The sequence below is a fragment of the Sciurus carolinensis genome, chromosome 1, assembly GCF_902686445.1.
Source record: "Sciurus carolinensis chromosome 1, mSciCar1.2, whole genome shotgun sequence".
NCBI lineage: Eukaryota > Metazoa > Chordata > Mammalia > Rodentia > Sciuridae > Sciurus > Sciurus carolinensis.
In genome coordinates, this window is record NC_062213.1 from 195,669,994 (window position 1) to 195,694,204 (window position 24,211).

At 39.9% G+C, this 24,211-nt stretch overlaps 1 protein-coding gene across 1 annotated transcript in view; it reads right to left on the minus strand.

Moving 5' to 3' along the window:
• Positions 1-1,421: 1,421 nt before the first annotated feature.
• Positions 1,422-24,211, minus strand: part of Micos10 (mitochondrial contact site and cristae organizing system subunit 10) — a 28,590-nt gene continuing 5,800 nt past the window's right edge. The window contains exons 2-4 of the mRNA XM_047557985.1: positions 5,178-5,225; positions 4,101-4,210; positions 1,422-1,662 (exon numbers count right to left, since the gene is read on the minus strand). Coding sequence (XP_047413941.1) covers positions 1,648-1,662; positions 4,101-4,210; positions 5,178-5,225 — 173 coding nt within the window. The 3' untranslated portion in view covers positions 1,422-1,647. The remainder of the gene's footprint in view (positions 1,663-4,100; positions 4,211-5,177; positions 5,226-24,211) is intronic.

A 24,211-nucleotide genomic window follows, 5' to 3' on the forward strand; every position in this document is an offset into this window, starting at 1 on the left:
CAAGAGGATCACAAGCTCAAGGCCAGCCTCAAAATAAAAAGGGCTTGGGATGTAGCTCAATGGTAGAGCACATCTGGGTTCAATACCTTGTACTTCAAATACAAACAAAATAAACACAAAAACACTTACTAGATAAAGGACAATGGGATTAAGCTCTGCCCATCTTAATTTTATTATAAAAATGGTAAATTAAATACAAAGTCCCTGGGCTGGGATTGTGGCTCAGTGGTAAAGCACTTGCCTAGCACATGTGAGGCACTGGGTTCGATCCTCAACATCACATTAAAAAAAAAAAAAAAAAAAAAAGTACTGTATCCAGCTACAACTAAAACAAACAAACAAATAAAAAAAAAAACACAAAACACTACTGCCTTTAAAAAACAAACAAAAAACAAAAAAGCCTGAACTCTGGGGTTCTGTACATTTCCAGAAGAAATTGCTAATATATACTTTTATTTATTATTTTATTTTTTTGCAGTGCTAGAGATTGAACCTAGGGCCTCACAGATGCTAGATAAGCCCTCAAACATTGAGCTACATCCTAGCCCTTCTTATTTTGAGACAGGGTCTTGCTAAATTGCCCAGGCTGGTCTTGAACTTACAATTCTCCTGCCTCAGCCTCCCAAGTGGCTGGGATTATGAGTACGTGCCACCACACCTGGCTCTGAAATACTCTTTTTGTGTCCTGCCTACCTGTTTCAAGTGAAACCACAGGAACAAACTCACAGAGGGGTATTAGAAGTGGGGGGCTGGGTTGTGGCTCATTGGTAGAGCACTTGCATAGCATGTGTGAGGCACCGGGTTTGATTCTCAGCACTGCATATAAATAAATAAAATAAAGGTCCACCAACGACCAAAAAAAAATTTTTTAATAAACATTTTTAATTAAAGAAAGAAAGAAAAAAAAAGTAGTCCTTTTTCCTTACACCTCAGTCTTATGTAAAGCCACCCCAAGTGTGGCCTTTCTGCCAGGTGGCTGTGCCTCAAGCTCTCCCTACCACCAGGAGAAAGCCCCTGGGCCAAAGCCTGGATGGTGCCAGCTCCACAAAGCTGCAGGACTTGACATCAGTGGTGTGAGCCATCTACGACCAGTTCATGCGCTGCTACTGCAGCAGCTGTTGGCCCTCAGCAGAGCAGGCACGGCTGGGATGCGCCCGTAGGCATGCTGTGAGAACAGCCCAGGCCCAAAGAGCTGCTCCAGGGAGGAAGCACTCAAGACACTAGTCGCCTTCACCAGGCCACGCAGCAGCCACCTCCAGCTTCCGCCTTCTGAGGGGAAAGCACCGATAACTACGTGTGAGAAGACTGGGAACAGAGGCCAGCTTCGGCTTTCAGAGGGCTCTCAGAGGCTGTGACAGGTGCTTCAAACAGCCTGACCCTCAGAGACCAGGGGCAATAAACAAAGGCCATGCGCTGAGCTATCCATTTTTGTTTAAATTTATTTAAGACCACCTCCTTACATTTTCCAGAGAAAATACAAAACAAGAAACAGACTTGGTTTCAAATACATAAACAGTGTGCTGGAGTTTAAAGTATTACTGATAACATTGTTCCAGGAGAATGTCAGCTTACTCCAGGGCACTTCAGTATTCCTGAGGAATAAACATGATTTCTCTTGTCCTCCCACTGGGATGTTCTCAGTGTACGTCACTGCTCCTGCTCCTGTGAAGCAAGGACACTCAGGTCAGAACAATGCAGGCAGCAGCTGGATGACCGGACTTGTTGCTTCAGGCCAGACCCAAGGGACCAGAACCTCCCCACACTGTTTGCTTTAAACTCTCACCAGAGAATGGTAAATATCCCTCCCAGGTTCCTAAGAGCTCCCCCAATATTAGGAGGGAAAGGAATGGAACAGGGTTGAATAATTAGTCCCTGGCAAACTATGTTCCTAAAACCATCTAAGGGTCATAGGTGAGTACAAAGGGCATAGCTTGAACCAGTCCACTAATTATATGATCTCTGGCAAGTTTCTTAACCCCAGTAAGATACCCCATTTTCTCATCTGCTGGCTGAGGATAATAACACCTCTCTCAGGACCAACTGGGAGGTCTGAAGAGGAGAGAAGGAATATAAAGTCCCTGGGATGGCTCACAGGCATAACTGGCACTCAACAGCGAGCATGGTATTACTACCCTGAATGAGCCCCAAGGTGGGATTTTGCTCCTCTTTTCAGAGAAAGTAGAGGATGACAACATCAAGGCACAGACTCAAGTTCAGATTTAGTTACAAGGCCATTTTGGAACAATACACACTAGGCTGTAAAAAAAAAAAATGTAACAATATTTTCCACTGTAACTCCCAGCTATGAAACATATAATACCCATATAATCACCTCTGAGCCATTATCCATGACAACCCAGTTTGGAACAATGGAAACATTTGAACAAGGAAAGACCTGAAGCTAGCTGCCTGTTGTTTCTGTTCTTCCCCAGACAGCTGGGCTGCCAGTAAAGTGGAGAGTCAGAGCAGTGGAAAGGCCTGTCCTCAGCTGGCTGCCACGCAGCTGTGCCTCTCCTTGCACTGCCCGTGGCTGACCTCACCCTGGCTTTGGCTCAGAGATGGTTCATTAACGTCATCTCTCCCTGTCCCCTTTCACTCCAGCACAAAGGATAGCTGGTGGGCAGCTAGAGAGTGCGAGCAGCTCCTAAAGGGAAGGCTATGGAGCTGTGGTGAGATACTGTTATTGAGATCTCATGACCCTTTAGCTACAGCTCTTGACCAAATTAGGACACGCATTTGTGCCACATTTTCTGCTCTACTTGTTATTATGGTGGAACAATGGACAAGTCAATCACCCTTTCTTGGTTGGCCTCAACTGTAACTGATGTTTCTATTTATATAGCACCTCACAGCTTAAAAACATTTTCACATTTAACCCTCACCACAACCCTAAGGAGGCTGGGGGCTGTAGCTTACTGACAGAATGGGCTCAGCACGTGTGAGGTCCTGGGTTTAATCCCCAGCATCCACCCCACAAAACAACAACAAAAATCCCCCTTAGGAAGAAATTATTCCTAATTTTATCCATGGAAAATGGAAGCTTGAAAGTGAAACAACTTGAGATCCCATAAGAAGCAAGGGATGGGCCTGCACACTGATCTCCTGACCCAGCTGCTGCCATCGCAGTGAAGGTTCCAGCTTAAGCGAAAGCTAGAGAGCAAAGGACCCGACGCACGCAGGGGCTGTGCAGTTCTTCGTCAGAGGCTGAGCTGCTGTAAAGGTTGTATTTCGGCGAGCGGGGCCCTTACCACCTACGTCTCATGGAATACACGATTCACTTCACTTCTTTGCTCTACGTTTACTTCAGGGCCTACTCTTTGTTTCAGGCCCTGGAGACACAAAAATAATCTCTCTAACCCTGAACATCCAGTCTCTCATGATCCTGTTACTTAAACTCCACAGTAACCAATCATCTGAAGCAAGGCAAAGAGACAGGCTGCCACACAAACTTTAGGAAACAGGCTGCACTCTTCCTTCGCCCAGCTTGTTTGCAAATCTACTTGTATCCAGGTGTGGTGGCTCACACCTGTGATCCCAGCTACAGGCAGGGCAATTGCAAGTTTGAGGTCAGCCTGCACAATTGAGTGAGACCCTGCCTCAAAATAAAATTTTAAAAAGGGCTAGGGATGTAATTCCCCAGTAGAGTGCTTGCCTATTAGGTGTGAAGCCCTGGTTTCAATCCCCAACACAGCAAAAAATAAAAAGAAAATTCTACTGATAGCCGAGACCTTTGGCAGAATCACATACGATTCAGTCAAGACTGTCTTCTCCAGTAAAACAGCAGAATCATGGCTGAGCCAGAGTCTTTAGGTTTAGCTTGAGTACAAGTGAGGTGCTCACAGAACACTGATATCTTAAAAAGAAAAGTGCTACTTACAGCTAGCTAATCCCTCCCCATTGATAATGACTTAAGTCCCAGCCATCCAACCTGGAAGTGCACACCTGAATGCACCTATGCAACTGAAGACTCATGTGAGACCCTCTTAGCACCAAAGTAGTGTCAAATCACTAAAGGCCAATTGGCACTAAAGTACAACCTCAGGAGAAATATTTTTTTTCTTCTGCAAAAAAAAAAAAAAAAATATCGATTCTATACATACTTTGACATATTTTCCATGTAGAAGATATGGAGCCTGGAAATCATGCTGGCAGTTGGAGTAGGCCATCCCCAATCCCATGCCAGAACCAAAGGCTAACGGCCACATTTTTCCTATTGAGCAAAAAAGGAAAATCCCAATAGGGAACCGTTAAGAGAAGACAAAGCCTCCCGCCCCTTTAAATACATCTGCGAAGAGTTCCATGAACACTCAGCGGTCACCACACCACAATGCCAGTGTTGTGGATGTTTCATCCATGTCCCCACAAGAGGGTTAATAAGTAAAGATTAATTTAGCAAATATTTATAAGCATCTATGCTGCTAGGTTTGAGGAAAGTAGTATAATATGAAAACGATAGACAGTTTTTTAGTATCAGTTCTAATCATCTGCTCATTTTAATATCTTAACCTTATCAGAAGTAAAGTGCTTCAAAATTTTTTTAAATAGGTAGCAATTTCACCAATATTTATATACTTTGGTCTAGTAAATCATGGGATTTACTTAAACCAATCTGTAAATGATTATTTAACATCAGTAGTGTGTGTTAATTATTATTCTCTAGTTATATAGTCCCTGACAGTGCTTCAAAGAAACAGGTCAAAGTGACCCCTTGGGCTTCAATTTAATATCCAAACTTTGGAAGTTCTTCCACAGAATGAAAGGGATACTGCCTGCCTTTACTGAGAACTTTTGGCCAGGAAGCAAGTGTATTTCTGGTCCACTTGTTTTTATTACCAGCAAGACTCTCATTTTCAAGTTCCTTTAGAAGAAAAATTATAATTAATTAGAAATATTTGAGCATGAAGATTTGGCTAAATGACTCACTGGCATAAAGTACAGGCTTTTGAAATGATATCATATTTAAGATAACAGGCACACTGACTCAGTGCCCAGAGGGAATGCAGGAGATATCCAACCCATTTTGACCTCTTTCAAGTCCACGTTCTTTGTCTAGTTCATTTTACAAAGGCCTACCAAACCCATAAATGGATGGGTTGATAGCCATTTAGACGTGCCTTCTCTAAAGTGTGTCTCTGCTATGCACATGTATACTGTGTTGAAAAATGAGTCAAACTTACTTTTAAAGAAGGTAAGTGAGAAAACAATTCCTAATCCCAAACCAGTACCTACAAAAAGGGAAAAAAAAATATGTTAAATCTCATAATAGTAACTTGACAAAGATAACATTGACATTCCTTAAATACGAATATCATAAAACAGGTTCTTTTCATAATCTGGTAAAGAGTTGATTTTTTTTTTCATTTCTAACCTTTCCTACTGTCCAAAGTCTTTGATCTCCCTGCCCACTATAGGAAATAAAAACTTTGTTCTCCATCATTCTTTCTAGACAAGTCACAGGATATAAGGGTAGGGGGCTGGGAAACAAGCCAAGAGATTGTTCTAAGCCTTCTCTGCACTGCTGGTAAGTGGATTCCTGTCCATCTTACATACAGGAGCCAGATAAACAGTGCCAAGAGGAGCTTCCCTGGTCACTTCTGCACTTTGATTGATGTCTGTCTTTTGTTGGTGGGCGGGGCAGGAGAAGAGACTGAACCCAGAGGCACTGAACCACGGAGCTACACCTGCAGTCTTTTTTTTATTTTTTTTAAGTATTATTAGTTCTAGATGAACACGATGCCTTTATTTTATTTTTATGTGGTGCTGAGGATCAAATCTAGTGACAAGCACTCTACCACTGAGCGACAACCCCAGCCTCTCCAGTCTTTCTTCTTTAAGACAGGGTCTCACTAAATTGCTAAGGGTCTTGTTTTACAGAGAGGAATGTTCATGGTGCTTAATCTATTTATAAGCAAACCTATGGTGAAAAAGATAAGTAAATAAAAATAAACCACCATGGACATATTTCTGAAAAGACTACCTCATGGAGAGAAGCCTCAGGCAGGTCCTTATGGAGGCATTCTAGAAGGCTCTGTCATTGTAGGAGGAGGATCCAAGCTTCACTACACCTGAAGACCTTCCAGTGGGGCACAAAGTAGAGGTGGAAAACGGTAATACTGATGGATCCTGATACCATGTAGGCCTAGGCTAATATGTGTGTTTGTGTCTTAGTTTGTAACAAAAAAGTCTATAATTTTTTAAAAATTTAAAAATAGAAAAAAGCTTACAGAATAAAGATATAAACTTTTTTTTTTGTACTATGGATTGAAACCAGGCATGCCTTACCACTGAGCTACATCATCCCCCAACCTCTGCCTTTTTCTTTCTTTCTTTTTTTTTTTTTTTTGGAGACAGGGTCTTGCTAGGTTGCTGAGGGTGGTCTTGAACTTGGATCCTCCTGCCTCAGCCTCTGGAGTTGCTGGATTTACAGATGTGTGCCACCACAACCAGTTTAAAGAAAACATTTTTTTGAACTGCTATGTTTGTAACATAAACAATGTATTTGTGTTTTAAGATAAGTGTAATTACAAGAGTCAGAGTTAAAATAAGCTAAGATTAATTTATTATTGAAAATTTTTTTTTTGGGGGGGATGGTGCTAGGAATCAAACTAAGGGCCTCTGAGTTACATTCCCAGCAAAGAAAATATTTCAAAAATAAATGTAGTGTAGCCTTAGAATACAGAGTGCATAAAATCCATAATGCTGTATGTTAATGTCCTAGAGTCCTTCACACTTGCCACTCACTCAATGACTCATCCAGAGCAAGTTCCAGTCCTGCAAATGCCATTCATGGTGAGTGTCCTACAATAGTTATGCCTTTCTTTTCTTAATCTTTTATAGCATCTTTTACTGTACCTTTTCTATGTTGAAACGCACAGATACTTGCCACTGTTTATGACTGCCCAGAGTACAGGAATGGGTCATTGACATTTGTAGCCCAGGAGTCATATACTACCCTCTAGGTGCAGAGGCTGCCCCACCTAAGTGTGTGTGACTACATTATATGATATTCATACAATGATGACACTGCCTAATGATACATCTTCTCAGAACATATCCCAATAGGTAAGCAACAAGACTATACATATATATGACTATAGCCTACACAAATTTGAATTTCAATTAAAAATCATTGCTTTGCCCTATCCACTAGACCATGTGTTATGTTTATTTTGGTGCTCAACTTTAAAATGCAATATCTGAAAATCACGTATATCATCCCAATTTCCATTTAGTAATTACGTGAAAAACTACACCACAATCAAGGTTGGCATAATGAAAAGGGAAAAGAACTAATACTTGAGTATTTTTATAAAGAGTACCTGCCTCCAAAACATTTGAGTATTTCTCATGAGCCCCACCTCCAAAAAATTTTGTTTAAATCAAACAAGCTGATAAGGTATTCTTCCCCATTTTCCAGATACAGAAAATAACTTGTCTCCAAGTAATCTATTTATTAGTTCTAGAACAATGATGTGGGCTTGAGTCTGCCAGGCTCCAATGCCACTCGACCCATTACGTCCAGACACTGGATTCCCCCACAACCTCAACCCCAATGATTATGACCTCCCAAGAGAAACTGGAGTATCCAGTGAAGACCCATACAGTGAAAACACAAGCTGTGCTCCCCAGGCAACAACCCAGAACTCCAGGCAACCCTGGTAGTAATGAGTCTACACCAAACCCCAAAGGGCTTATTCGGATTCATTCCCAGACTGATCCTACCACATGTGACACAGACCAAGTCTACCTGGTAGGTGTGATTCAAGAACTTCAGAGAAATGGAGACCACTGATACTGATACTCTGCTATTGCCTGGTTTATAAAATGGCAGAGGGTTCAATTTCAAGGCAACTTGCCTCACCCCTTGCAGCTGGAAGATGAGTAAGACAGTAAATTGGTACTAGAAAATGAGGTAAAGGATTTGGACTGGCTTACAGATTCCAAAGCAGGCAACGGGGCGGGGAGGCAGGCCAGTAAAAACATAATGGCTTACAATCCGAGCTTTTGCTCTTCTCCATCTGGAGGCAATTTTTTTGGCAAAGAAATCAAAAGCCCAAAAGGAAAATATTTCAGCATTTTTCTTGTCCCTCTTGACTCCATGCCTGTCTCTTCTATTTTTCCCCAAGGAAAGAAAGCTCTCTGATGCTAAACTTTTCCTAGCAAGCGACCAAGAGTCATGCTAAGTCCACTGCTACCAGCATCGCTCCATCAAAAAGATGAGAAACACTGCAACATCAATCGAGAGAAAATCTTTTATCTCTAGAATCCAGATATATGCCCAACCACCCTGTCTTGCTCCTACTAAAGGCATCTAACTGCAAATATAAATAAAAGCTCAAAATCACAGTTCAGTTCAACCAAAAGAAGGTGTTACTGTGGACATGTTCTGTGGTCTTGGTTAAATGGGGCTGTCATAGCTTCAATTCTTGAGTGAGTCCCCCTGCCATGTTTCTGTATTTTTAACACACAAAGTAATAAGGCTACTCTTGTCAGAAGATTGAGAATTCATTCATAAAACAATTTCTAACTGCAATGCTTTGCTTAAATTAGCTATCTCAGTTACTGAAGAGATAAACAATGGCGGAATGCTGATGAGTTTCACAGATTCAAGTTCTCACAGGCTCAATTCTCTTTTAAAAGGCAACATGTTGCTTCAAAGAAAGTTCCACCTGACCAGGGGACACCAACTGTGCAGCTGTTTCCACTAAAGACTGGCACCTCTAGGCCAGGTTTAAACTTTATAACAATAAAACATGAAAGGTTTGTCTTACAATAAAAACAAACCAACATGGAAAAGAGAAGAGTTTTTTCTGCCTTTGGCCACTTTTTCCTGTTGTTGCATGACAAGCTCTTTTGGAGGAAAAAGCCAAAGGAAAAAGTACAAAGCATTTTTCACCTTCTCCCTGGAAGCAAGTATTTAACTATGAACACAGTTTATATAACTTTGCCTCCCCCAGCGCAAGGCTGTTCTCAAAAGTCCATGCTGTCTGAAATGACAAATAACCCTACAGTAAAGAAATGCTTGATTACAGATCACCTCTCCCTCATGACAAAGTCCAGTTTGGGGACACACACACACAGTAGACCCTTATGGAATTGACATCAGGCACAGAGCCTGTGCTTTTAGAGAGGAAAAAGAATTGACACAAATTTCTTTCTTTTAGAGAGGAAAAAGAATTGGCACAAATTCTTTCTAAAAGGGATTATTCCAAATCAATCTAACTATGTGATTCAATGCCTTCTAATACCCAAAAGGACTTTACAAAACTGGTTAATAGACAAATACATTTTCAGGAAGAAGTGAATCCTTAACAGGTCATGTGACACTATTTTAATAACAAAAAGAACAGAGAACTCTGCTCCTACTAACTGTATATATAATATCACCTTATCTTATACCTCAGTGAATTTCATAACAAATTTAAAAGTATAACCAACAGAGGTACACCAGTGTACATCTTAAGCCATCTTTTGATAAGAAAGGTGTGAAATATATGTTGATGGTCATTATACTTAAGGACAATTTTTAGTTACTTGATGCAACTTTATTTTTACACTTAGAAAAATCTTTGCTCTCACCATGCCACGGATAATAAAGCTTTACTTCACTACAAATAACTAGAAACAAACATAATTAGCAGGAATTAACAAGCAAACTATAAAATCTGATTGCAGAGATGTATTTTGGCTATGAGCCATAAAAAGAACAAGGTGGAGCAATACAAGCTCCTACAGAATTGACTTTGCAAAAGTTGCAATGACCAATCGACTTTCAATTAGGGAGGAACACTTTGAAAAGGGACAAAACATATCATATAGAATTCTTTTTGAAACATTACTATAAAAGATCATAGGGTTAAAAGCAAGGCACAGTCCAGCTACTCAGGAGGCTGAGGCAGGAGGATTGCTTAAGTTCAGGAGTTCTAAGTTACCCTGAACAACACAGTGAGATCTGGTCTCAAAACAAAACCAAAACCAAAACAAACAAAAATCTCCACAACAACAAAATACCCAAGGGAATAAACCATAGACCTTTTATCAATACCATTATACGAAAATTAAGATCTTACCTCAGCTTACATTTCACATTTTTTTTTTTAGTTGTGGATCGACACAATACCTTTACTTATCTATTTTTATGTGGTGCTGAGGATCAAACCCAGTGCCTCACATGTGCTAGGCAAGTCCTCTACCACTGAGCCACAATCCCAGTCCCACATTTCACATCTTAAACAAGCCTCTGATATTCTTAATCTCAGGTACAGTTATCAGTGTTGAATTTAACCATCTCAAAATTAATTAAATTGCAAAGCAATTCCATTTTATTCTGTATAATTCCTATCAAGATGTATGAGCAAGCCAGGGCTCAGTGGCACATGCCCCTATTCCCAGCAATTTGGGAGGCAGGTTCTCAAGTTCAAGGCCAACCTCAGCAACTGAGCAAGACCCTGTCTCAAAATAAAAAATGAAAAGGTCGGGGGCTGTGGTTCAGTGCAGTGGCAAAACACCCCTGGGTCCAATTCCCAGTACCAAAAAAAAAAAAAAAAAAAAAAAAAAAAAAAAGTATGAACAAAACTTAGGTACTGTATTCAATTGGTAGTTTACAAATATGAAAAGTTACAGGAATTTCCAGTAAGTTTTTAAGATCCCAGAAGCTCTATGCCAAACAACTGCTTCATTCTTAAATGTCTGAAAGAGAAGATGCGGCTTCCAGGAAGGATATGCTCTCCAGATGGATGGAGGGGCAAGAGCACTGCCCTGCAGCAACGTGAGCCCGGTGCACACTGCTGCTTGCGTCCCCACCTGCCAGTCCCCACCTGCCAGCTCTCTGACCCCAGTTAATTACATAACCTCGCCCAGCCTCAACCTGCTCAGTCTGGAGTGAAAACCTTACAGGGTTGCTGTATTATGAAAACGGAAGTCTCCAGTACTGTCTGACAGAGTTCAATGAGTGGTATTAAGTTCTGTCATCTACCCAACAAAACTCAAAAAAGATGTCAAAAGTATAAAATAATAGTTAATCCTCTCTTTAAATACAATTCACTGGCTTACATAGGATCACACTGTAGGTGAGCCACAGTTGAAAGCCAGAAACTGTCTTTTCCTACTCTGGAGAACTGACTATACATCAATGGCATTACCAATTGCTTATATGAATACATCATTTAAATAGGGGATCCCTTTAGAATATTGCTGAACTAGATCATTTTCCTTCAAAATGTAATAGATTTTCCTTGAGTTGTGCTGTGTTTAATAAAGCTATACTTATGCTTTGAATGTGGATTAAAACAAATTGACCTATTTATAACAGGCATGCTTTCCTGTTCAATCATGTTTCTATCAATGCTATTATAACCACCAAATGCATTTGTTATGACAGAACAAACAAGAATGTGCTTTTATAGAAAAGTACACTTGGGACTGAGTTTAGTGAGAACTCCATTTCCAAGAAAATTCCTGATTTACAAAAGATGCTCGGGGCCCAATTTATGAGGGAAATAAATAGTTGTAAGTCAGTTCCAAATTGTGTTACTTAATACTTTGAGGCAAAGATAGATTGTCCCAGGTGTCCACATGTAAATGCCAAGTCATGTGAATTCACCAAGAAAGTGTGCCAGACCAAAGACCTGGAGATGGTAAATTTAGTCTGTGTTAATCAGCTTCTCAAAAGTCAATATTGCTGCAGGGTCTCTAGGAAATAGACTAAGAAGGTAGCTATTTTATAAGACCTTAACCTTCCTCTGGCTGTCCACACTACACAGGAGCTGGAAAATCTGTAGGAATTTCTCGGGTGAACATCTATTACCAGGATTCTGATCAGAACAAGCAAACTAGTCAGCAGAAATAAAGAAAGATATGGAAGGCAAATGTGGAAGTCATTAATGGTGTGCTCTGCTTCAAGAAAAGCCAACCTCACAAAAGGGTCCTTTTAAATGAATGCAGATAGCACATGATACTACTTTCAGAATTCTGACAGCTGTATAACTTTCAAGAATGCATAAAATAAGAAATGGTTGTAGACATTTAACTAAAATATAATTAGTTAATTCCCATGTGGGTATATGTAGAAAAATGACAAGCTTAAAGATTAATTATTAAAGGGAAGCTGGGGAAAAAAAGATATAGAATATTAAACTTACATAAACACAATTACAGGTTCATAGTACTTGGGGGGGGGAATACTTTGAAGGTGCTAACATTTATAGTGTCAGGTACTACATCACCTTATGTGATTTATTATGATCTCATCCTACAGAATAGGAAACAATTCAGAAGGGGTAAGATACTACACACAACTAAAAAAGTAGAACTCAAACCCAGGCTAACTCCCAAGTCATGGCTCTTTCCTACACAAAGGACTAAACTTCATGGAGAGGTCCCCATAATCACAGGGGTCTAGTCTATTGTTACATGTGACAACAAAATGCTTTTCTGGCATGGATATGCTACTATGTTACTCTTGGTCCCTCAAGGCAACAACAGAAACTACAGATGTTTGACTTATCAGGAATAGTAATAAAAACCTGAAATTACTTAGAACCAACAAATTGTCAACAAAGCAAGCCAGGAAATACTTTGCTGTGTGCACTGGCTGGAGATAAAATGAATCCAAATGGGCTGAGGACTCATAAATTGCTGAAGAGTATTTTCCAGTAAGACTCTTCTTCCCTAATATCTCCAGCATCTCCAGGTCCTCATCATCTCTATCAATAATTGGATTATCATTCTTGGAAGTTTAAATGTAAGAATTAGGGTTTCATTATACCCTATGTATATCATTACAGCTATACATTATTGCCTACCCTGATTCAAATGAAAAATTCAATGGAGAACCAGGTACCAATTTCTTTCCCTTACACACATGGATTTGATCAACATTTATTAAGTGGGAGGCACTGGAGAAATTTTTCTTTACTCTTGCAGCACTTCAGTCAAGTATACAGTGTTTATTCTTTGAAAAATGGGAAGCAGTACAGTGGTTATACTCCAGTTATGAGGGTTTGTGGACTTGGGGTAGGATAAATCAAACATGATTGTGAATACTGGTTAGGTTACTTATCACCTGCATAACTCAGTCCTTAGGCAATTATATAACTCCTTCAGGTGTCAACTTCCTTATACGGAAAAAAGGAGGATTGGGGGTGTACCTCAGTGGTAGAACACTTGCTCAGCACGCTCAAGCCCTGGGTTCAGTCCCCAACACCGCAGCCAAAAAAAGAAAGAAAGAAAAAAGAACAACAATAACAGTGTCTATCCCTGCCTGGGGAGAAGTGAGGATGGAACAGCATGTTATGTGTAAAATGCTTGGAAGAACAGTACACTGCACTTAGGAACTGTGATTTATGTTCTTCCCCCAGTTAAAAACCATTTCAAGAACAAACTGAAATTCCAAATATTTACTGAGCACTGAAGGGCAAGAGGCCTGGTTTCAATAAGAGTCAGAGATAAATAACTACCTTCTCCCTAGGGTACTTGTGATCCAAAAGGAATAAGAAGTCAAGTACCCAAAAACATGACCCAAAGCAGAACCTCCAAGTCGAGAGAGAGAGAAAGCGAGAGAGAGAGAGAGAGAGAGAGAGAGTGTTTTGAAGATTTAGAGGTGGGTGAACACATTTGGTGGTGAAGACTTTAAGTTTTCAAGAAAGAGCTGGCATTTGAGTCGTCTTGGAGGAAAGGTGGACTTTTAACTGCTGGGGCCTAGAGGATGGAAGCCCGCTGCGGGAGTGGCCCTGCAGAGTGAAGCACGAGGCAAATCCAGGAAGACAGCAGATGAGGCCAGAAAAGAATCTTGGGTCAGTCCACAGAAGGCACCAACCAGACCCTGAGTCAAGGAGTTTATGCAGCACTTCATTTAGTAGGCAGTATATGTCTCAAAGAGGGTTCAGAGAAATATTTAAGGTGTGCAGGACTAAGTTATGTGGATAGAAAGGCACTTTGCTGGCAGATTTCATAAGACCTAACAACTGATGAAGTGTGTGTGTGTGTGTGTGTGCATTTGGGTCAAAGGAATGCTGAGAACTTCTATCTGGATAACTACAAAAACACTAGGGCTATTTCTAAGAGGCATCAAATGACCTTTTAATACCAAATTCCCTTAATGTTGATCTTTAAAAACATCTACATTGCTTTAAGGAATACTATACAACAGAAAGCACTGATGCTCCAGAATTAAATCTCCTCATCTAATTTTTATAATCAACTTCTTTCCTGAGCCTCATTTAATAGATGCAGAAATGAGACTTTGAACCCAGGCTGCCTAGGCCCCTCATCACCACGCTGTGCTGCCTACCACAGCCTCCCCAGATAGGTGAAACCATTACATTCACCTTGGACTCATCACAGAGAATAAATACCTTCTAAAACTCCTTGTGGTGAACGCTGTATGTGCATTGCCTTAATTATACAAACTCAGTACCTACTGTGTGCCGGGCACTATGCATAGCCCTGGGAAGAAATAAGTTCCTGCACTAAGTTCACCTATCTAGTGTTGGAGCCAACTGATAATTAAAAACAAAGTACAAGACACAATGACAGGAAAAAAAAATATGTACTAGAAGCACTAAGGAGGCACTCAACCACACTGGAGGGTTAGAGGAAGGCAGCAACATCAATGGGCTACAAGGAGTTCCTTGTTACTAAATTGTCAAGTGAGAGAAGATGAAGCAAGACAGCCTTCTGTGCCATACTCAGGGTCATGGTCTCTATCCTATAAGCAACAGGGAAGCAATAAAGGAATTTAAATAGTGAAGCAATATGTAAAATATGGTCTTCATACAGTTCATTCTGGCAGAATGAGGACAGATCTGAAGAAGCTTCCAGTGAAGATGCACACAACAGTTAAAAGGAAGCCACTGCAGGAGGAGGTAAGGTCCAGATTTCAGGTGTGTTTGTTTTGTTATGTTTTGTTTTGTTTTTGGGTAGTGCTGGAGATGGAATCCAGGGCCTGGAGCATGTGAGGCAAGCACTCTACCACTGAGCTACACCTCAACCCCAAGGTCCAGACTTCAGATTTTCTCTTCTCTGCTCATCTGACAAGGTCACCTATGTTCTTCATTCTCTCAACAGCCCTCCCTCGACCTTTCCAGTATTTCATGCTAGGCAAAACTGAAAGAGGTATCAAAGGCAGACAGTACGGGGTAAAACAAGACTTTGATCAGGACTGAAAACTTCTAAGGAATGGCAGAGAGCACACTCAATGATGATTCTTGGGTAAGGAAGGGATCCACAGGTAAGGAAGGATATGGTAGAAAGCCTCCTGCACAAACATGAATGGAGAGAGCAAAGGGGGTTGAATACTTTAATATATAACAAAATTTTTGCACTTAAGACACTGTTGGTGCAAATGATGAATCAAGTCAGCATTCGCAAGGGTGTTGGAAGGACTTGCCTAAATTTCAGGGCTTCAATGAACAGGCAACTTTTTCATTGTGTGTGTTTGCTCTTTTTGCTATTGTTTTTGTGATGCTGGGGATGGACCCAGGACCTTGCACTGCTAGGCAAGCGCTCTGCCACTGAGCTACTTTGTCATTGTTATTTCAATCTACTAAGCCCTATTGAGTCACTGGACTTGTATACATTAAGAAACCAAGAATTTAGCTTTCATAAACTGAGTGAAGAAAAAAAAAAAAGTCATTTAAAACAGAAGTTATGAGCTGATATAATATTTTTGCTTCTAATCAGAGTGGGATATTAGTGAGCATACAAACTCAGGGCTTCTCACACTCAAGACCATGCTGAAATGGTTTTTAAAAAAACCTACTACCAATAGATTTCAGTTTAGTCATCTGAAATTATGCCAAGAAATTAGCAGTTTTCTTAGGTCTATCTTCCTAGTAAAAAGTGAATTATGTTGCTTAAATTGTTTATTTCAGTTAATCATCTAAAATCTATCCAACAGGAATTGAGGTTTATATGTGCAGGATCTGACAAAAATAAAATCAGTAACATTAGTTCTAACTTGTAAACATTTGTCAAAGAAACATTAAGTACAAATCTGTCAACAATTATGTCAGCACATTACAATAATTATAAGGTATCCTAATTTATAATGGCATTCTAATGGTTTAGGTTAGATAATGAACACTGAACTAAACGCTCTGGATTTCAATTCCTCCCAAATAAATAAACTGTTAACTATTAATAGTTTCAATATTCTACCTGAAAATAATAATTGAAGTGACTTGGAAAGTCTCCATAATTTTATTTTTATTTATTTATTTGGTACTAGGGAATGAACCCAGGGCACTTTACAATGGGCTATAATCCCTGTCCTGTTTTTATTCTTTGGTTTGAAACAGGATCTCACTAAAGTTTTCCAGGCCGATCTAGAACCTGCAATCCTCCTGTCTCAGCTTCCCAAATAGCTGGATTACAGGCATGTGCTACTGGACCTGGCTTCCATAATTTTAAACAAGCACCTGAGTCAAAATGCAATATGCTTGTCTCCTCCCACTCCTCCTCTGTAAAGTCTTTCTAATTATTTTGGGGTGTTTTTCCTTTCTTTTTTTTTTTGGTACCGGGCTGGGGATTGACCCCCAGGGCCTCAAACATGCTAGGCAAGTGCTCTACCACTGAGCTACATCCCCAGCACTCCTTTTTCTTTTCTTCTTCATTCCCACCTTGTGTTTGCTGCTGGACACACACATGCACACAGATGTGTGGCCACGCTGCGTCCTAGTCCAGAGACTGGGGTAGCTCCACGTGTCCACACTCCTGATATTTTGTGCTGGTAATTCCTAGCTGTCCTGAGCATGGCAGGATCTTTGGCAGCATTCCTAGCCTCCATCCATTAGACATCTTCACTCCTTCATCCCTCCACACCACGGAGAGTCAAACACATTTCCAGACGCTGTCAAATTTCAGGAGGTAGGGGAGAAAAGAGACAATCACCCCTGGTTGAGAACCACTGGTCTAGGTAGGGGTTTATAATTTATAAAATTCTTTCAAGGACATTATCTTATCTTGGGCCTACATGAAATTATGCAGGGAATTGGAGATGTAGCCATAGAGTGGTAAAGTGTTCACCTAGCCTGTGCAAGGCCCTGGGTTCAATACTAGCACAGGAAAAAACAAAACCAAAAAACCATATAGTGATCAGCATTCCAAATTTACAGAAGAGGAAATTGTGTGTGTTAGGGGGAAGTTTACTGGGAATTGAACCCAGAGGTGCTTTACTACTGAGGTACATCCCTGGCCCTTTCAAATTTTTATTTAGAGACAGTGCCTCACTAAGATGCTGAGGCTGGCTTTGAACTTGGGATCCTCCTGCCTCAGCTTCCCAAGCCACCAGGATTATAGGCATGTGCCACCACACCTGACCAGAAGAGGAAACAGAAGCTCAGAGAAGGTCAGTAACTGCCCCAAGCCCATGTGGCTCTAGGCCCCTTTTCCTTTCACTATCTCACACTGCCTCACTAGCTGAAGGAAGCAACATGGAAGGCCCCCAATGCCCTCATTCTGACAGGGAGAAGCTGGTCCCTTCCTTCCTCTTCTTCCCTTTTTTTTTTTTTTAATGGTGCTGGGGATTGAACCCAGGGCCTTGTGCATGTGAGGCGGGCACTCTACCAACTGAGCTATATCCCCAGTCTTCTTCCCTTCTTTTTCCTCAAAGCAGAGAAGGTCTTTCCTCCAGAGAAACCTTCTGTGGAAGTCCAGCATATTCAATAGATAAAAATTTAATTGTCATCATCCAGGCCCCAACTCTTGAAACTCATCCTTGTTCCAAAGGGGCTGCAAAAACCCTAGGGCTCTAGAGAACACACTCTGGAAATGGTGACTAACAAACTCCCTCATGTTACACAATTCCAAACAGCCAACTCTTGGTTAAGGAAGGTCTCTGGTGTAATCATAAAGGCTGAAACAGGAACCAGCCACATTTAGCAAAAATAGTATCTTAGACCAAGTTCCCAACTAAGTTACAACCAGCAGTAGGGGGTAGTATGTGCCAAGTGTGTGAGACCCCAGTGGCTGGCTAAATCCAGGAGACACAAGCAGGATCAATGCACCAGTAAGCAGCAGCCTCAAGGACAAATCTGTCCACCATCCAGGACACAGGAACAAACAGGTTCCAAACAAATCACCCTACATGAATGAACCTATGGAACGTGTCTCAACCTCTCTGGGATCAATTTTCTAATCTGTGAAATGAAATGGGCCAAATAGATTGTATTATCAACAATGAAATTTACTTTCCAAATAAAAAAATTCAGAGAGAACAGACATATAGAGCTTCTCCACTGGGTAGGGTGAGACAGGCTGGAAAACCAACTAAAGATCCACTTGCCCCACCTCCCCTCACTTTCTTCTTGGTACCTACTCCAGCCCTTAGCAAGCAACCTCTGGACATTTAAAAATGACTGCCCCAAATGAATATGAAGGAACAAAACTCTCATATTTTTATCATTCTGTGTATAAATTCAAGGAGGTTATTCAACTGGAGAACCAGAGAAAAGCAACAATGGAACATCATATCCACCAAGAGCATATCCCATTAACCTGCCAATGAATGAGAAACTTCACTGATGAATGCCAAAGTAATTTCACAGTTGGTGAAAAGTTTAAAGAAATATTCTCTTTACTAACATGCTAAATAGCAAAACTTGTTTAAGGATCATAATTCAAACTACAGAATAACTGACTGAACTCAATAAATGAAATTTCAGAAGGGAATTGAACTGAGAGTGCTATACCACCAAGGTTTACATCCGGCCCATTTTTATTCCTTTGTAACAGGGGTCTTGCTAAATTGCAGAGGTTGGTCTCAAACTTGTGATTTGTTGCCTCAGTCTCCTTAGTAGCTAGGATTACAGGAATGTGCCAACATGCCCAACTATCGAATGTTATTTGTTTGTTTTTTAACAAAAACTATTCTTGTTTGTGTAGTTTCCTTTGTGTGTGTGTGTGCTGGGGATTGAACACAGGACTTCATACGTACTAGGAAAGTGTCCTACCATCAGCCCTGTGTATCTAAATTATAAAAACAGCAAAGTTAATGATCCTCCCTACCAAGCATCATTATCAGTCCCTAGATATATTAAGCTTATTACTTATCATATGATTCCATTAACATCTGATAAACAATAATCTTGATGCTCTGCAACTTACTTTTCCCACTTTACAGTGGAGCACTTTCCTGTGATAGTGTACATCTTATTAATAGCTGTTATTGAAAGTATAACATATATATAGGAAGTACACATTTTGTTAAGCCATTTATCAGTTGATGGGCATCTGGGTTGTTTCCAATTTGGGGGTATTACAACACTGCTATGACTATTAATGTACAAGTATTTTGTGTGGACACACACTCTCATTTCTGTTGGGTACCAGGAATAGAATGGCCTATATAACTTTATAAGAAACTGCAAAAAACAGTTTTCCAAAGTGGTTCTACCATTTTACATTTCCATCAACATATTCAAGAGTTCCAGTTGCTCCACATCTTAGTCAATGCTAAGAACTGCCAATCTTTAAAATGTCAGCTATTTTAATGGGTGGGTAGAGGTATCTCTGATTTTAATTCACACTTTCCTAATGACAACTGATGCTAAGCATCTTTTCATGTGTTTATTTACCATTATAACCAAGTCTTTGCAAAACTTCTACCAAGATTTATTTTATTAAGAGTTCTTTATATTGTCAAAACAAGTTCTTTGTCAGATGGATGCATGGCAATATTTTCTCTCATTCCATGGTTTGGCTTTCTAGGAAATGAACCTACGGCCTTGTGCAATATGCTACATCCCCAGCCCTTTTTTATTTTGAGACAGTCTCTCACTAAATTGCCCAGGCTAGTCTTGAACTTGTGGTCCTCTTACCTTTGCAACACAAATAGCTGGGACTACAGGTGTGTACCACCTGCCTCATGTGTTTTTTGTTCTCTTAATGGTGTCTTTTCAAAAGCAAAAATTTTAATTTTGAAAAAATCTAGTATGTCAATTTTTTTCTTTGTAATTTTTGCTCTTTGTATCCTAAGAAATCTTTTGTGACCAAGTTCACAAAGATGTTTCTCCTGCATTTTCTTCTAGAGGTTTCACAGCTTTAGCTTTTACATTTAGGTCTATAACCCTCTCAAATGAAGTTCATTTTTGTCTCCATATGAATCCTCAGTTGTTCTAACACAATTTGTTGAAAATTCTTCCTTTCCTCATTATTGCCTTTAACAAAAACGAATTGGTCAGATATTTATGGGTCTATTTCTGGACTATCCTCTTCTACTGATCTCTATGTGTATCCCTTCTCCAATACCGCACTGTCTTATAGCTTGAGTCTTGAAAGCAGGTAATAAACTCCTCCAACCTTATTCTTTTTAAAAACCACTAGTTATGATGGTTATTTTGGATCATTTATATTTTCATGGAGTTTAAAATCAGCTTTGACTTCGAGTACAGCACAGTGAGAGAGCACGTGCCTAGCATGCATGAGACACTGGGTTTGGTTTTCATACAATCATCATCATCATCTTCTCAAATTCTAAACTAGAGTATTATTTCTTTTGCTAGAAAAAGAGAGATATTACGTTTCCTCAATGAGCTGCTGGGAAAGTAAAAAGGGGACAATGTATTAATGTACCAAATATGGTGGCATATTAACAAGCATTCAATTAATGTTAGCTTTCTCTCTTTCCCTCCTTGGCCTTTAAATAAACAGGAACCACTCTAGCAATGCCCTAACATTTTACTAGTGGGTAAATGGCCATAGTAAAAATATTACCAGACCAACAACTTTTATAAGTAAATATTTGTATTTTTACTTGGATTCAGTATTGAAATGCACTTGCCAAAGAAAGCAATTCAGCATATTTACTAATAAACTCTTTCAGGCCACATTTTAGGAAAGCATAAAACCATAGCCAGAACAAAAATTTTAATGTTTTCAAGTTCCATATAGAGCCTAATTACATTATTCTGTAATACTAACAGAAAATCCTCCTCTACTAGGATCATAGTGTTCCATTATTTATATTGCTGCAGCAAATGGAAAAAGTATCTCTGCTCACATTGTTTACAAACACATAAAGCAAACAAATATGGCTACCAATTCAGCAATTAACATGTACTAATTTGAAACCCAAACCAATAAACAACCAAAAGCCTTTGAAGTACTTTAGTTTAGGCTAATTGATATCACTCCATGAAATGGAGAGAGATCAGCTTGCAAACATGGGGTACCAAAAGGCAGTTTCTGGTGAGCCAACAATGCTTTGTGGTAACCCACATTTATGAGATGAACTGATACTTAAAACAATGATTTGCTTTCTTTTTCCGTGACTAGTGAATGGCCTATTTCAAGAAAGTATTTTTTAACATTAAAAAAATGTCAAATGGCTTTAAACAATCAATCTAACCATACTTAATTGATTACTGGATGAATACACAATATCTGCTGGCTAATCCTAAGGCAGGTCAGCTGCTCGTGTACTCTCCTACTTTCTTAGTAATGAAGGAACAAGGCTAAATTCTTTTCATGAAGATGAGTGCATGGCAACTCAGTAAGTTTCATCTGTTGACTGAGCCTCACATAACAGTGACCTGCCTCAAGACATATCAGAAATTAAAACTGCAAATGTTACTTGGGCTCTGCTCCTCCCTTTCTTATTTGTCAATGGGACACAATTCTCACCTAGGTAGGCTTAAGCATTGCCCGAATCCTTGAGCCCCTGAACCCACTTTTCAAGTTCTGTTTAGTCCCTATCTTGGTTCTATTTCATCTGTCTCCTTTCCACTCCTGCTCCCATCTTAGCTTCAGCTTCCTGTCTTATCTCATCTTCAGCATGGTTCTGCAATAATATACTAACCCATCTCCCTGCCTTCATTCTGGCCCTCTCCAATTCAATCTCGTCTACTTTCTGAAATCAAATTCAACCCCAACCCTCTTCATCTTTATAGCCAATGAATTTCATCAAATGCTAAATACAGAGTTGCCACACAATCCAACAATTCCATTCCTAGGTATGTACCCAAGAGAAATGAAAACATGTCCACACACAGATGTGCACACCTCCTATAATACCAGCTACTTGGGAGGTTGAAGCAAGAGGATCACAAGTTTGAGACTAACCTAGGCAACTTAGCAAGACCCTGTTTCAAAACAAAAAATAAAAAGGGCTGGGGTGTATCATGTAGCTCAGTGCTATAGCACCCCTAGGTTCCATTCCCAGTACCATTAAAGACAAAAATCAAAAAAACTTTGTACACTTGATCACAACAGCATCATTCAGAATTATCAAAAGTGTAGCCAGGCACAGTGACTGTAATGGTTAATTTGAATTGTCAACTTGATTGGATTAAGAGATGCCAATGATTAAGAGACCTCTGGGTGTGTCAATGAGGGCATGCCTAGGAATGATTGGAATGTGGGATAGGAACTGAAGTGAAGACCCTCCCTAAGCGTGGGCAGCATTGCCCAATAGGATAGAATAAAAGTTGGAAGAATAAGGAAGCAGATGCAGACGCAAGTTCGGCTCTTCTTGAATGGGTTCTTAATCGCTGCTTTAATCGTCTGAGGATACTAGACTCTCACTTCTTCACTCTTCCAAAGCAGACTCTGCCAGTGATTCTCCAGATAGTTTCTAGAAGCTTTGGTCTTGGACGAGGGTAGCACTGTTGATCCTTCTTGTTCTGGAGCTTCCGTGTCTTGGACTGTGCAGCTGCTGGTTCTTCCAGCTCTCCAGCTGCAGACAGCCATTGTGGACTATCCAGCTTCTGGTTGTGTAAGCCCATCTAATAAATCCCCTTTTTATAATCATACTTCAGTTGATTCTGTTCCTCTAGAGAACCCTGACTAATACAGTGGCACACACCTGTAATCCCCATGACATGGGAGGCTGAGGCTGGAGGATTCCAAGTTCAAAGCCAGCCTCAGCAACATAGCCAGGCCCTAAACAACTTAGGAAAACTCTGTCTCAAATTAAAATATAAAAGGGTGTGTGTGTGGCTTAGTGGTTAAGTTCCCCTGAGTTCAATCCCCAATGCCAAAAAAAAAAAAAAAAAAAGAAAAGAAAAAGTGTAAACAATCTAAATGCCTACCAACTAGCAAATGAATAAACAAAAGATGCTATAGCCATACCACAGAATATTATTTGGTAACAAAATATAGTGAAATAATGATAAATGCTACAAGATGGATATACCTTGAAAACATAACACTAAGTGAAAGAAGTCAGACACCAATGACATATGGTATAGTTTCATGATATGAAATGTCACGTATAGGAAAGCACATCAGTGGTTTCTTGGGCTAGAGTGAGGGTGGGGATTTCGGAATAAAAACACCTGTGCCTGGGGTTTCTTTTGGGGAAAATTATTCTAAAATTAGATTGGGAAAAGAGTTGCACAATTCTGTGCATTTACCAAAACTGTACACTTTTAAATAAGAGAATTTATGGTATGTGCAATATATCTCAATAAAACAATTTTTAAAAGAGATCAGTATATCTATACTCCCTTCAATTTTAAATTGCATAACAATTATTTCTATACTCAAGTTTACATGAAAAGATCATGATAAGATCTCTACAAATATATTTAAGAAAACAAAAATCAAAGAAAAAAAGCAATGTCTTTAGGATGAAATCCAAACTTGTTAGCAGAACTTCCGGGGCTGGGGATATAGCTCAGTTGATAGTGTGCTTGCCTTGCAATCACAAAGCCCTGGGTTTAATCCCCAGCACCACAAAAAAATAAAATAAAAATAAAATAAAAAGAACTTCCTTGGGGCTGGGGTTGTAGCTCAGTGGTAGAGCACTTGCCTAGCACATGTGAGGCACTGGGTTTGATCCTCAGCACTAGATAAAAATAAATGAATAAAAGAAAGGTATTGTGCCCATCTACCACTAAAAATATATTGGAAAAAAAAAAAAAAAAAGGTCCTTCCTTAACTACTCCCCACTTCTGCCTTTCCTGCCTCACCTTTGCCCTTCCGCACAAGCCCTCTGACTCCTGGGTCCCAGGAGTCTCCCCCATTAATACATGGTAGCAAAAGGATGGAGTTCAACCCGCCTTTGCAGCTAAAGCTCACAGCCACTGTGAGCTTCCATGTCCTCATGGTAAAAATGGTGAAAATACCCACAAAACTATGAGAGTTAAAGATACTGCATGTAAAAGGTGACACGCTCAGCACAGTGTCCAGCTATTACAAATGGTGGTTAATAGGTAAACTATTTGGATGACCTAGTAAATATCTACATGTTCTTCAAGATGGAGCTTAAAAA